This window comes from Solanum verrucosum, unplaced genomic scaffold (genome assembly GCF_900185275.1).
Source record: "Solanum verrucosum unplaced genomic scaffold, falcon-dt-bn FXZP01000117.1, whole genome shotgun sequence".
Taxonomy (NCBI): domain Eukaryota; kingdom Viridiplantae; phylum Streptophyta; class Magnoliopsida; order Solanales; family Solanaceae; genus Solanum; species Solanum verrucosum.
The window spans coordinates 508207-524087 of NW_026020014.1; the positions used below are offsets into that span (position 1 = coordinate 508207).

The window sequence follows — 15881 nt, forward strand, 5'->3', positions numbered from 1 at the left end:
AGTGTTCAATTTATTTTGTTTCAATGCTAATCCTAATTTACCAATAAAAGAAAAAAGTTAAGAGAACCCAATCCGTCAAATGTCAAAAAATTCCAAGTGCGTTGTATCTTAATTTATACCAAAGACAATTTTTCCCCCCCTACTGTTTATTGTTTCTTCATTTATTTTTTTCAAAATTGAGAGTAAGGAAAAGAGCAAATGAAAAGTAAGACTACAGGATGAGAAATCAAATCATCACGGATAAAGTGAAAAAAAACATGGATAGTCGACTATTAGAACTATTAATATTCCAATTAATTATATTCATCAATTTACACTCTTTTTGTTTTTATTATAGTATCCATTTAAACAACCCATACAACGCAACCCACTAAAAAATTGACCCGCCCCGCTTTGTGAGTTAGGATTGACCCGCCCCGCGTTTTCGCTGAACTCTGTATAGCTGGTACGTACCCGCTACTCAAGTCATACTACACCATCCTTGACGAAAAATGGAAGTTATTCAGTGCTTTACAATTTCGTCCATGAAAATATCCTTTCATCTCTAGTATCTGTACTGTCACCTCAACTGTGAAATCTCCTCTCTGTTGCCGGCGACAAAATGAGGGTAGTGACACCGAAATCCCCATCACCGACACTACCCGCCGATCAAAACCGCCTGACGTCTACCCCCGTAGCAGTATCCGCCGGCGGCGTAAGAAACCAAGATGCTGAATTACTCTTCCGTACAAAGCCAATTGCTGAAATCCGAAATGTGGAAGCGGTCACCAGGAAACAGATCCAAGACAAGAGCGAAGAGCTTCGGCAACTCGTCGGCAATCGCTATCGAGATCTCATCGATTCCGCTGATTCCATTGTTCTAATGAAATCCTCATGTGAGTCAATTTCTGCCAATATAGCCGCGATACACCACGGCATTATTCATTCTCTCTCTTCCACCGTTGCTGAATCCCCTAAGTCCGTTGTTTCTTCTGACCCTGCAAAAGCTCGGATTTACGGAATTGCCTGTAGGGTTAAGTATCTTGTTGATACGCCGGAGAATATCTGGGGTTGTCTCGATGAATCAATGTTTTTAGAATCTTCTGCACGTTACGCCCGTGCTAAACACGTTCACCATAGTTTGCATAGAAATAAGGATTACAAAAGTGTACTGTCCAAATTTCCGTTGCTTCAGCATCAATGGCAAATTGTGGAGAGTTTTAAATTTCAGATCTCGCAGAAAAGCAGAGAGAGATTGTTGGATCAAGCACTTGGCCTCGGGATAAAAGCTTATGCGGATGCTTTAGCTGCAGTTGCTGTCATTGATGAGCTTGTTCCCAAACAGGTTCTGACATTATTCCTTGATTCGCGTAAATTGTGTATTTCTCAGAAACTAAATGCATGTTCCAGTGGTAATGCTACTAGCTCCGATGTGATTTTAGTTTATTGCGAGGCATTAAAGATTATTCAAGTTACTGTGGGTCAAGTAGGAGAATTATTCTTGCAAGTGCTAAATGATATGCCTTTGTTTTATAAGACTGTATTGGGTTCACCTCCTGCCTCTCAATTGTTTGGTGGAATACCTAATCCGGATGAGGAAGTGAGGTTGTGGAACTCATTTAGAGATGATCTGCAATCACAAATGGTAATGTTGGATAGGGATTTCGTTTCGAAGGCATGTTCTGATTGGTTGAGGAATTGTGGCAAGGAAATAATGAACAAAATCAATGGCAAATACTTGATCGATGTTATCAGCTGTGGAAAAGAGCTTGCATCTGCTGAGACATTGGTACGGGAAACCATGGAAAATAAGAAGGTCTTGGAAGGGAGTTTGGAGTGGCTTAAGAGTGTTTTTGGGTCTGAAATTGAGTTGCCATGGAAGAGAACACGTGAGCTTGTCTTGGGAGGTGATTCGGACCTGTGGGACGAGATATTTGAAGATGCTTTTGTTAGAAGGATGAAAGCAATTATTGATAAAGGATTTGATGAGTTGAGTGGATTGGTTGATGTTGTAGCGTCAGCGCGGGCCATCTCAGGAACTCCTGGTGAGCAGGTCAGTTTTCAGGCATACTTGAATAGATCTTTAAATGGTGGAGGTGTTTGGTTCATGGAACCAAATGGTAAAAAAGTTACCACCATTCCTGGTGCCAAGTCACAGCAGCCCGAGGAGAATGATTTTCGAAGTTGTCTCAATGCTTACTTCGGGGATGAAGTCAGCAGGATTAGAGATGCTGTGGACAGCTGCTGTGAGAGTGTTCTAAAAGACCTGCTAAGCTTCCTGGAGTCTCCCAAGGCATCCTTGAGACTGAAAGATCTGGCCCCATATTTACAAAATAAATGTTACCAAAGTATGTCAGCTATACTAATGGAACTGAAGAGTGAGTTGGATGCTTTGTCTGATAACCTTCAAAACAAAAACTCAATGGACGAGTCAGTGCCAACACCTGCTATACTTGTTGAGCGGTCAATATTTATAGGGCGACTTTTGTTTGCATTCCAGAAGCATTCCAGACACATTCCTGTCATACTTGGGTCACCAAGGTCATGGGTGAGTGAAACTAGAGGGGCTGGCTCGCTTAAGACCCCAACTCTTTTAAGGTACTCTATGCCATCTGTTGACTCCCCAACCTCTGATGGTCCTGGAAATACAATGTTTGATTCACCCAGAAGACAAAGTTCATTGGCTTCTGCTGCTTTGTTCGGAGTGAATGACAGTTCAAGCCCACAGCTTGAAGAGCTAAGTAAAATGACGCAAGATCTTTGCATCAGAGCTTATAATATGTGGATATCTTGGGTTTCTGATGAACTTTCAGTTATCTTATCCCAAAATCTCAAACAGGATGATGCATTGTTGGCAACAACAACCTTGAGAGTAAGTGCTATTCTTAAAACTGTTCTGGCTGGGTTTCCTAAAGGACTTTACATATCATTTTTATTCTTATGCTTCCTTTAGATGTTTGTTAATCATACCTGTATTATATTAGTCACTTCTGTCAGTGGTCCTGGTAATTACTTTGCAGCACTTGTTATCAAAGTAACTTGAAAATCACATCTTCTGATCCTGGATTTTGTATAATTTTCTGCTGATAAGTTTTATTATGAATCAATGGGCCCAAATAGACTGGAATGGATATAGAGGATTAGTATAGCTGAGACCCCATAGTTTAATACCAGGGGTAGTTAATTCATTAAATTTTAGATTAGGAAATGTTAAATAGAGAGCATCCCCATGGTTTAGCATCCTCTTAAATTTTTGTGAGGGCCCTCTCTATTTTTGAGGGCAATGCAAGAAAAAGACAGGCCTTAGGTTTCTGCTAGTTATGGTATAGGAACACTTGTTTGGTGTTTTCTTCATAGGAGGTTACTTAGTTTATAGTTTGGTAAAAAAGTTGTTTTTTTTAATCTAGTCAGGATATCACAAAAGTTATATAAACAGGCATGCCCTATACATCTACTGATGCAATTCTTGATTTCCTTTAAAAACAATAGGCGATTCTCAATTAATTTTGTATGACTTCTTATGCTGCATATAAAGTTATGTCACAAATTTATCAGGGAAAGAAAAAAAACATCAACTTTCACAAAGTCAGGGAGTGTTCACTACCAATTTTTTGTGATAAGGTAAATGATATTATTAACAATGGGAATGAAAGCTCCCATATACAATAAGAATACCAAAAAGTGGAGAATCTACATCAAAACATGATTCTCTACAAAAGACACCCAATCCTTCTGTCAGGTGTAATGCTGTTTGTAAATTCCAGTTTAATTGTTTGGATTGATTTGACATCAAATTTATCTCCAAGAGAGAATGACAGGTTTTTTGCTTGTTGTTGTCTAGTACTTGGTATAAAGTAACATTAGAAGATTCCTAACTCTGAACTTGCCTACACAAAAACAAAAATAGATTAGGTGATTTCTTTCCATCTCCAAGTCTTGGTGGGTAGAAGAACATTATATTTGTGTTGGCTGAAAGGTAGCCGATGGATTGGTCAAGGTGCAGGCATGTTGTCACAGGCACTATCCTTATAGGAAAAGGAAAAAAGAAAAGAAAGCACGCCTATTCCAAAAAACAAAAACAAGGCTTTGATTTTTCTACAGGTTTTGGGTAGAGCGGGTTCCTTGTCATGCACGGGGATGTAAGGCACCAGGTCTTTTTCATGCTTATCCTTGATGGGAATGTAAAGTTGTCTGTATACATATCTTTTTTTCTGGTTTACATAGTCCTCTTTCAGCATTCTTTTACGCCATGAATAAAGATTATACTGCTTATTGGAAAGTGAACCATTACAAGTCATTCATGCTCAGATAATATGCAATACAAGCTTCATCCCCTTCTTCTTTAGTTACTCTAAATTAGTTTATCAAGTTTGTATCTCCTCTTAATTGATAATTGATTGCTATAAGTTGATTTAATCAAGCTTCCTCATCTTAACTTGTCGGCAGGGCTGGGAGGAGACTGTTGTTAAGCAAGATCAGTCAAATGAAGGCGAGTCAGAGATGAAGATATTGCTTCCTTCTATGCCTTCTTTGTACATAACCTCTTTTCTATTCCAAGCCTGCGAAGAAATTCAGCGAGTAGGTGGACTTGTGCTTGATAAGCCTATTCTGAAAAACTTTGCCTCAAGATTGTTAGATAAGGTATTGAAAGAGTACGCGCTTCTTTTCTTCAATTTTCAATGTTTTTGAGAAATATTACTTGTCATCTTATCATATGGATTATCTTCCATAGTTGTGGGAAGGTATGAAAAGCAAGAAAGTATGATGCCATTTTCCAGAGTTAGTTTCTGCTGGAATCTAATGGACGCCAAAAGGTCCCTCGTTGAAATGACCACACTGTTTGTCTGAAACTTCCCGTGAATTTGATTTCTTGCTTGTCTTATGCTAAGGCCAATTTCTTACTAACCATTCTTTCATTTCCTGTTGCTGATTTCTCTGTGCTTTACTAAATCTTCTTAGAGATTGTTATTGTTAATGTTTGAATTTGGCTCATGATACATTTATCTCTTTTTAATAAAAACCTGGAAGTATGAATCACCAGCATTGGTGATCTTATTCAATTCGTAAAGATTTTGTTTACGTCTCTATAGTTTTGGAAAGATGTGTGCTATTTTATTTTAATCTTCAGCTTTTTTGAATTTCTACTAAATTATTTTATTTGTTGACCTCGTAACGTTACCTGTTTTGACATTGCTCTCTAGAGCCTTTTAAAAAAAAGGAAGAAACCAATATGTTTACTCAAGTTTATCTTGCATATCTGATTTTCTTTTCCTGATGAATTTACTGAATATCTGGTCTTCAAAGCTTGAGCTAGTTATAAAGTTGGATTGTTATAGCCATATTACCCTATCAAGCAGTAAGGAAAAGGATTTCTTATTTAAAGATATATCATTTAAAGTTGGGCACATCACCTTATCCAAAAAAAAAAAAGTTGGGCACATCTAACAACTCAGTCTTTTGGTTGTCTCTTAGAAATATGGTTGAACAGTTATTGATCTGTAAGACTTTTTTGTAGATCAGCTAAAAGGCTTTACACAGTTCTGTAGTTAGAAATCAAGGTTTTCACTAGTTTTGAAGAATATGAGGTGTGCTGAAAAATGAATAAATAAATCTATGGTAAAAAGAAAGATATGCAGATACCCAAGGGCGTGGCCTAGTGGTCATTGACTTGGGTTGAGTACCATGAGGTCTCAGGTTCAATTCCCATCCCAACATAGACAAAAACACTAGGTGATTTCTTTCCATTTGTTCTTGCCTTGGTAGAAGAGTTACCTCATATATGTTGCTGTTGGAGGTGGGAGGTATCACGTGGAATCAATCAAAGCGCAAACTGGCCCGGACACCACAATTATAAAAAAATAAAAGAAAAAAGAAGAAAGATATGCATATAAATGAAAAAGAGAGTAGTTATTAGTGACTATCTGGAGGATGAAACATCATCTTTTTTGGTGATTCTGCATTATACCAACGAGATTTTGTGGTCTATGTTTTTAAAATAAGTGAATACAAGCTGGTTTGCCCACTTTGAGTTTGAGAGGCTATGTTAGAATGTGAAGTGTATATGTGTCCAGATTCATATACATTTTAGATTTAATTCATTTTAATTGAACAAAGAAAATCTTATAGATTATTCTTTAGGATACTCTAGGGTAGTCTGTATTTAACTATAGAATATTCACTTACCTTATAAGAATAGGATTGATTGCTTTTCATATTATAAATTGCCCAAGACTCATCTTATACATTGTAAACTAAAGTCAATGAGAAGTTTCTTCTATGTTTGCACATAGATTGTGTCAACTTTGCTGTTGTTTTACCTCATTATGTGTAGTGTCTACCTTTTGCGATAAGAACCTCAAACTGCTCCACTGACCACTCCAGTGATTCTGTCATAGAGACCAAATACATTTCTCTAATATGGTAGAATCCACCTAAAAACTGCTATCCAGGAGCTTAACAGTGGTTTTCCAACTTTAATCCCCTGGTCACTCAGATTCCCAATATTATGATTAGAGTTGGGGGGATCTTACCACTTGGTTATTTCTCAATTGTCAAAACCATTCAAATGACATGAATCCAGGTTAGTTGATAACTGTGTTGCCTACTGTTTGCTAGACAAGTCTGTAAAGTTCTTTTAACAATTCATCAAAAACGTTATCATTCTCAGCTACAATTTCTATTTGGTTTGTCTTTTTCCTTTTAGAAGGTACTGGTATTTGATTTGCTTTGAGAGAGCTAATTTATTGTTCTTACACTTTATAACAATTGATGCTTATGTATTCTGATGACTGTCAAATATTGATAGATGATTCATATTTATGGAGACTTCCTTTCCAGTCAAGAAACCCAGGGATCTCGAGTTTCAGAGAAAGGGGTGTTGCAAGTTCTATTGGATCTAAGATTTGCTTCAGATATCCTCTCTGGTGGTGATTGTAGTGCAAATGAAGAGTCATTGAAAATGCCTAAGGTAAAGCATCCTTTTAGAAGAAAGCAGGATGTACAACTAAACAAGTCAGTCTCCGAAGAGCGTGTCAATGGGTTGATAAGTAGCTTTGCACAAGGACTGGATCCTATTGATTGGCTCACGTAAGCTTTTCCAAACCAGATAAACTCGATGAAAATATTCATGCCGCTATATAAATTTGCTTTTGTACCGCATCTTCAAGATGCTATTCCCTGTTTTCCATTAATGAGAATTTTTTTATTAGGCCTGAATATTAGAAGGTTAATTCATTCTACACAAAAAGAAATGATGAAGTATTTTGAAAAGATCAAAGTAGAATACAAGGATTAAACAATGACGGGGCTATTTAGTGGGTATAAGTTTATTGGATAAAAAATGGGATATTATACCGGGTATAATAGGAAACACATGTTTGGCTTAAAGTAGATAAACTTGGATAAAATCACTTTCTTCTAAAAAAAAAAAAAGAAAATAAACTTGGACAAACTTTTATTTCTAAGTTTAATCTTGACTTTCTAAAAAGACTTCGGAGAAAGGCAAATGTCATTTTGTTGTTTTATTCTGGGTTTGTAATCTCGGGATTGTTATCCACATAGCGAATGGTACAAAAATAATACCAGAATTGTGGTGTAAAAAATTCTGGACTGCTAATCCCAAATTAAAAGTTCTACCAAATATGATCACTCTACAAAAATTTCACATGCATTGCTTGCATCCAGTTATAGCTGGAACGTTTCTGATGCAACAGGATTTTAAAAAAGCTTGTGCTGTTATAATGGAACTTCTTTGGTGAATGCCATGTAAAGATGGTTTGTTGCCTGAGAACTGTCTACTTCATACTGTAGGTCCATACCCTTGAGCAGTAATTGTTGCAAAATTCATGGGACTGGTGTGAATACTTTTCTAATTTTTATTTATCATGTTGGGCAGCAAAATGGCTGAAGGAGCATATTATTAGAATGTCATTTATCAACTGCTTCATCTGTCTTTGCATCTTTAACTGCACACTTTGTTGCTAAGGATATATGAAATTACATTCTATTGGTTTTACTCGGATTCTGTTGCCTCTTTTGGTGGAGGTGGAGTGCCATTGGGTGAATAGTAAATTGATGTATTGTGCCTTCTTAATCTAGTTGGTTGACACTTTGGCTGATTTATTTCCAGCTATGAGCCATATCTTTGGGAGAATGAGAGGCAGTCATACCTGAGGCATGCTGTCCTCCTTGGGTTCTTTGTTCAGCTTAATCGGATGTATACAGATACTGCACAGAAACTGCCAACCAATTCAGAATCTAACATCATGCGCTGCTCTGCAGTACCTCGCTTCAAATATCTCCCCATCAGGTTGATATTTTATTTAAATTTTATAAATTACACTGTTCAATTCATTTTCTGTTCAGTTTGTGGTACTCTTTTCCTTGTACCAGGATTTTCCCTCCTTGATTATCGAGATAAAGGGATGACAATTCACACACATGTAGAAATCACATTGCATTCCTTATGTTGGTTATTACAGTTTGTTCTCTAAAGTGATCTTCTTTAATGTTCCCTATGTGTAATAGGTTACTACCATTTGTCATGTATCCTTTGATGCAATGTGTAATTTTTTATTTTTGTAATTCAGTGCCCCAGCATTGTCTTCAAGAGGGCCAACCAAGGCATCAATCTCAGCATCTATTGATGATGTTTCATCAAGAAGTCCCTGGAAAAGTTACACAAATGACGAACTGTCTCGAAAGGTTGATATTGATGAAAATTCTAGTTCCGGGATAACATCGCCGTTTTTGAAATCATTTATGCAGGTAAATTCTTCTTTGCCTAGTCTCTGTAGAACCTTCCTTCTTTGTAATCCTATTTTATGCCTGCAGTTCCATGCACACCTTCTCTTTTTTTTTCTTCTATTAACCAAAAGAGGTGACTTTTCCAAAATATTTTTGAGAGCTAAAGATATATAGGAATAAACAAAACCGTGCAGAAAAAGAAAAATATATTTTTCGTCTTATTTTGTGGATCCTGATTTGTTAACTGTCCTTTAGTTTTATGTACGATATGTTTCCGCTCAAAATTGCATATTGACCTGTTCCTTGTGATAATCTTATGAATAGACGTGAAGCTTGTCTCACACCTCAGTTTTATGAATTTCATTTTATGTTTTCTTATTGTTTTACTTTGTAACGTTGGCAAATTAGGTGAATAACAAACTTCCATTAAATTGATGATGTAATTTTTCGTACTGGAAGAATGTCTATCGTCAAAGATGCATTATAGAATGATCAACCAGTCTGCTTGTTTTAAACTGTCCACTTTCTTACTAAAAGTGAATACATAAAAATAGGGAGAAATTAATTTGAGAGTTGTTTTGCCTTTTTTTGGCCTTTTAAAAATAATTTCTCCATGATTCTCAAAGGCGAGAGCCTAGACATGTCTTGTTTGCTTTTCCTCATTTTCAACACACTTTGCTACCAAAGCATCTTCTAGTTTATGATGAGAATGTAAAGGCTACTTCAGATAAGGTGAGTCTGATATTGTAGCTCCTTATCACAAACAAAGTTCAGGTCTTTGTCATTCAGAGCGTGCACTTTCAGTTATTGGAGCTGTTATTTTAAACTGTGAATCATGAACTGAATTATTGATTTGACAAAATAAGTTGTTTTGCTCATGTAAGCCTGATTTTTGTTACCTACAATATCCAGGTTGGCAGCAAATTTGGCGAGAGCACGCTGAAGCTGGGATCAATACTAACTGATGGGCAAGTGGGCAGGTTTGGTGACATATTACCCGTTCAAGCTTCAGGCTTCCATTCCTTCTTCACAACTGCCAGATCAGAGTAACTGTTGAGAAACTTTTAACGAGCTTTATCCAAAACAACAAAATTGAAGTTGACATAGTTGCTTTTGCCGGAAACAGAAAGAGTAATTTAGTAAAAATCAAGAATGTAGGGATGTTGAACATTAGGAGATGGATATTCATTTTTGCGAGGAAGGTATCATTACTTATCGTATTTTTGCAGTCACGGATAAGGGAATTTTACTCTGTAATTTATGATATTGATTGGAACCAGCAGTCGATGAGCTTAATCTGCTTGTACAAAAGAGGATAAACGAAAAGATGTTTCAGTAATGTGTAAAATGATGTTATTCTTTTAATTACATTTCCCATCTACTTATACAATTAGTTGTGTTGAAGTAGGTGAAAGTACAAGGCACAATAAGTATATGAATATATGTGATGCTGGTTTTTTTTTCTGTAAAAGATATGTGATGCAGGTTAGTAGTATTGTTTTTTTTTTTTTTTTTGAAGTGTTGGAATGTATAATTCAGTCGGCAAAATGTGATTCAATAAGTGGCCCATGGCAATGTCATATTTGGATTGTATCCCCACACACAGCAGTTCAATAATAAATTAATGACCCACATTTTCCATCAACCAACTGCTTTTTCCCTGTTATTGTCCAATTCTGTCACTCATCATCAAAATAAATAAACATGACAGTCTTTATCCTTGAAATTTTTTGTGTGATTTTCATTGTGGAGTTAATCCCTAATCATTCCACTATTCAAGTTGAGCAATGGTTGCGTAAGTAGGTGAATAGGCTCAAATATATGAATTTACATGCAATAATAATTTGAAAACGATATGTATACATTATTTATACTTATACGTTGACAGTGAACTGATCTTATGATTCTTCATTAGTGCGTAGTTTTATTCTTTTGGTTCTAATTCTACTATAATAATAAGGGTTAATAAGAAGAAGAGTTAGTTCCTTTATAAATATTCTTCATGCCACTTGACATTGCAATTGAAAATATTATATTTCATAAGAAAGAATTTCAATATTTTGTTATGCTACAAGTTATAAGTTACACTGCTTGGTGTAGCGACTTAAGAATTGGGACATTACTGTATCTTATTAAATTCAGATATTATAAACAATACAACTCTCAAAAGTGGCACTGCCATGATTGATTTGGGATGAATATAATTCGTTTATCCATAATAGAAGGCTAGGGTTCAAACTTTGAAAACTTAAAAAAAAAACATTTCTTTATTTAGTAATAGGCCTTACACAATATTAATTTAAATTAATAACTCTAACACAAATATTGAATACCGAATGCAGTCGAAAAAGTACAAAATAAAGTTGTTCTATTACATTAATATTTCTTATTCACTCAGACCCTACCACTAACTGAACAAAACAGATACTGTTTGAGTAGCATTGTACTTATTCTATCCAAAGAAGAAACTAAACACACAACATTATCTTTTACGGGAATGCAAATAAATCAAATGACAGTCGTAAAATAGTTGGCATTTTCTTGCTTTTCTAATTTGATTTTTTTTTTAAAAATTAATTAGAGAACTATCAGAGTAGGGCAGTAGTTAGTGAAGAAAGTCTAATAAATTAAAGAATCTAAATTAGGTAGCTTGTCTAAAATCCAAAAGTATTAATCAAATCTTTTTAATGAATTCGTTGCACCAAAAGATGGTATAGTGATTAATGAAATGAAATAACAATTATTAGAGACTAAAAAATGATTCTTAGAAGAGAGAAACATGCTACACAATTAATCAATTAATGTTTTGTTTTAATATCTGTCTAATATTTAGTGAGAGGTAGTTGGGATTTGAAGAAATAATTAAGGTGTGTAAAGTTAGAAAACTTAATTATTCTATAAATGTTATTTTAGTTATACACTTTGTTTCAAAAATTTTTGTTATACTTTAGTCATGGTCTTTCAAAATAATCTATACCCTAATGAGATAATAATAAAATATGTGTATATTCTATTCTTCCCAAACCTCACAAAATTTCATTGAAATGTGTTATTATTGTTATTGTTTAATTATACAATTTGTTTAATCGACGATCAACAAGTAAAGCATATAAAAATTTCATAAAGCCATTTTTCAACTATTTAAATTGTACTCTAATTAATCAACACCATAATCTTTTTTATATATATATATATTTATTTTATTTTTTTAATTATTTTTTATTTTTATTTTTAAAAAAAAAAAACGAGTTTTAATGAGTATATTATTACCAAAATTAGTTCCATTTTGTTCGACAGTGACAAGTGGCTGCCGACACTCATTTCCGAACCAACGTTGTTGATTAGGCTCGGAATCAGGTTCAGCTTCGGCCACCTTCCGGACCTCCTCCTTGTACTTGTCTCTTATATGCTTCACACACTCTGCTTCCTCATACTACTTCTCTGTTCCTCTACAAAAAATCTGCAAATTAAATAAATAAAAATCCCATGCAATTCATACAAAACACACAGTTCATGGGATTTTTGAATTTATGAACAATTCCATAAAATATTCAAAGATTTTTTCTGGGTAGTTTTGTGTCAGACTGTTCAGAATTCTACTGTAATTCAGTTGTAGAATTTTTTATTTTTTTGAAAAAATGTTGCACGCAAAATCAGAGTCAGATATAACAAGTTTAGCTCCGTCGTCGCCGTCGAGGTCACCAAAACGGCCAGTTTACTATGTACAGAGTCCTTCAAGGGACTCACAGGATGGGGATAAATCAGCATCTATGCAGCCGACGCCGAGTTTCAATAGTCCAATGGAATCTCCTTCGCATCCTTCATTTGGGCGGCACTCGAGGAATTCATCGGCTAGTCGATTTTCCGGGATATTTAGGTCGTCGTCCGGCAGGAAAAATGGCAGGAAAAGGAACGATAAAGGGTGGCCGGAATGTAATGTAATTGTGGAAGAAGGTAAGTATGATGAATTTGATGAGGAGAAGGGATTAACTCGGCGGTGTCAGGCTTTGCTTGCTCTTTTGGGGTTTGTTGTTTTGTTCACTATCTTTTGCCTCATCATATGGGGCGCTGCACGTCCTTTCAAAGCTGAGATTACTGTCAGGGTATGCTTCTTTGCTCCCATAGAAAAGCGAATTCAGAATTTTGAGTTTATTGATTCTAAAAAATTGGTTATAGGATTTTGGCAAAAGCTAATACTCTAGTAGAATGAAATTTCTGAATTTTGTGTTACTACTCCAAATTATGAGACATAGGTAGTATATGTCAGCTTCTGGGCAAGAGGCTAAACTGTCTGCAGTTTTGATGGTGTTTTGGCTTTTATTGCGCATTGGTAATAGATATGACTGTTTTCAGCACTAAACAAAATATTAGTACTAACTTTATTGAAATAAACAATGGCACTGTTGGAGTTTCGAATTCGAGAGGCAGTGTTTTTCTTTGATATGTAGTTTTCAAATATATACATTTTATTTCAAAAAAACTGAAAGTTTCTGTTTGAATTCATGGTCAGAGTTTAGAAGTTTGAATCTTGAAATTTCAACTGTATCACATAAGTTAGGACAAAGGAAGTTCACACAGGGTGGAGTTGCAATATTGAAACTATTGTGTGAAATTCCTGTGTGATTTCATGCTTCTAATGGTACTAAGTATCCTGATACAACATCCAATTCCATCTATCATGACACTTCTTTATTGAATTTAGTATGTGTGTGTGACTTGTTATAATTGATCCAATTGATAGTATAGAGGATGGTAGCAGCGAAATCCAAAATTGACATGGTTATATTTCAATAGCAAGTCACTGATAAGCACTCTTTCTCCTCATGATGTTAATTTTTTTGTCAAGAGCTGCAAGTGGGGACTAGGAAAGAAGGCTTAAAAGCCAGAAAGCCTTTGGTTCATAGTTCTAGCAAGTTGACCAACTTTTTCTTTGTGGTTCTTTTCAGAGCATGGTTGTGAATAACTTCTACGTTGGTGAAGGTTCGGACTCCACTGGAGTTGTAACTAAGATGATGACAGTGAATGCGTCGTTGAGAATAAGTGTGTACAATCCTGCTACGTTCTATGGCATTCATGTTACCTCCACCCCCATCAATCTCATTTATTCAGACATCGTTGTTGCTAGTGGTCAGGTAATCTCATTACATATTTCTTTCATTTCTTGGTAAGGATATCTCTCTTGTTGTTCTGCCTTTTCAATTAGCAAGCATTGTTTTAGCGGGGTGTTAGATGGACGGTTTGGACTAATTTAGGCAAGTTAAAACAGATTGAGTGAATAATAGATTGGTAATAGACTCCCCAATATTTGTCTGGATAAAGAATGGACGGGTCAAATTGGGCTAAACAAAGGATCGTAACCCAACTCAAAATCATTTTCATTTAGGTGTTTGTTCTTTTATAATTTTGACTAATTACCGAACTAATAAAAGTTTTTTTTTAATCCTAAACAAACACAAAAACTTATTTTTTAATGTTTTGATAAGTTATTTTTTGGGCTACATTCTGCAGTCCAAATTGACCTTACCCTTTTAGATAGGCTAATTTGTATTATGCTTAAAATAACATGTCAATCTATATATACCGAGTCTAACTTGCCCAAGTTTGGGGGCTTTGACATGTTATGTTTTTAAAGGGCTCAATGTGACACCCTCTCTGTACAAGCTGCCAAATTCATGGTGGGAAATGTCACCAATGTTGAGAAAACGGAGAAACAACATCGATTGGTAAAACTTGACCTATTGCACGTCTTGCTAACATCATATTCTTTATTTTCTTTGGTTTTGCAGCTAAAAAAGTATTTTCAACCGAGGAAGAGTAGGCGGACCGAGTTAGTGAGCATAGAAGCAGCAAAGGTTCCCTTGTATGGAGCTGGATCAAGTCTTGATGCAGCAACCAACGGCGGATTTAAAGTTCCATTAAAGTTGGAGTTTGAAATCAAGTCGCGCGGAGATGTGGTGGGGAAATTAGTCAGAACAAAGCACAAAAAGGAAATCTCATGTGATTTAGTCATCGACTCAACTAGCACAAAACCCATCAAGTTCAAGAAGAATTCTTGTGTTTACAGCTGAAGAAGATATGATCGTTTGCTTCATTTTCAGTTTGTGTGCAGATAACTTTCTGTAAAATTCTCTTCTCAGCAAAGTTCATTTTTCACTTTGGGTGTGACCAAGTTTATGTAAAATTTCTCTTTTTATTAGCAAAGTAAGTCCAATTTTGAGAACACTATATATCATTCGAATAAAATAGCATTTCCCCCAAAAGAACATTGTTGGCTGTAAGTTGAATTGGTGTACATATGTAAGTTTGGGTTCATGAATGATAATTGTATTATGAAGATCTATTTACCTACCGTCTATATAAGAGCGTGGGAGGAAGGGAGCGTCTTTTGTATCGAGTGTGTTATCGAGAGACAATGATCCTGCCTTTCCTTTATAGGTAGGATTTTCATCATTTTCAGTCTACGGCATCATTAGTGACAAAAAAAAAAAAAGAGTTCCAATTCCAAGTTTCTATTGTTTTACTCTAAGATAGATTGATCAACAATAACATAAAAAATTGTAAACGAAAACGGGATTTTAAGACATCCTGTTAGACTTAAATCAGAAGATGTACTAATTAATGGAAAATGTACTAATTAAGGAATTGAAAATGGAATTAGCATTTTATAGGTTAAACTTTTTGTGCAACTACAAAAAGATTTTTTTTTTGTGTTATTATCGTCATATTTTACTTAGTTAATATATTTCCTAATTCCTAATGCCGATAACCATAATATAAAGCTTAAATTTTCCAATGTTTACATTTCTTCAACCGTTACGTTGCCGACTGAAACCGTTAGTCAAATGATAACATTAAACTACTATTAAAGTATGGTTGAATGGATTGAATTCATTCAGCATTAACTAGAAAAGCATTGATTTTGAAGCTTAAATATATAAAAGGTTTCAATAGAAAACGTGTCTAATAAGGGAACCTTGTGTTCCAAGGATAAAAAAACACACTTAACATATAACTTGATTTTTTGAGTTTTTTTTTTTATATCATCACCAAATGTTTGGTGAAACACACTTTAATTATATGGGTCACTTCTTTTCCACCTAAACAATAATGATATTTCAGATAAGAAAAATGAAATTTTTTTAGATAAAGTTTGTTTC

At 35.1% G+C, this 15881-nt stretch overlaps 2 protein-coding genes across 2 annotated transcripts; both read left to right on the plus strand.

The window, feature by feature from the left end:
• Positions 1-460: 460 nt before the first annotated feature.
• Positions 461-10089, plus strand: LOC125820586 (conserved oligomeric Golgi complex subunit 1). The gene is made up of 6 exons (XM_049499990.1): positions 461-2851; positions 4426-4620; positions 6785-7065; positions 8108-8287; positions 8568-8745; positions 9637-10089. Exons 1-6 carry the CDS (start codon positions 602-604, stop codon positions 9772-9774), a joined length of 3222 nt encoding a protein of 1073 aa, XP_049355947.1. The 5' UTR covers positions 461-601; the 3' UTR covers positions 9775-10089.
• Positions 10090-12154: 2065 nt separating this feature from the next.
• On the plus strand, positions 12155-15060 carry LOC125820649 (uncharacterized). Its single transcript, XM_049500063.1, has 3 exons — positions 12155-12827; positions 13671-13856; positions 14511-15060. The coding sequence occupies exons 1-3, from the start codon at positions 12363-12365 to the stop codon at positions 14790-14792; spliced, it is 933 nt and encodes a 310-aa protein (XP_049356020.1). The 5' UTR covers positions 12155-12362; the 3' UTR covers positions 14793-15060.
• Positions 15061-15881: the final 821 nt, after the last annotated feature.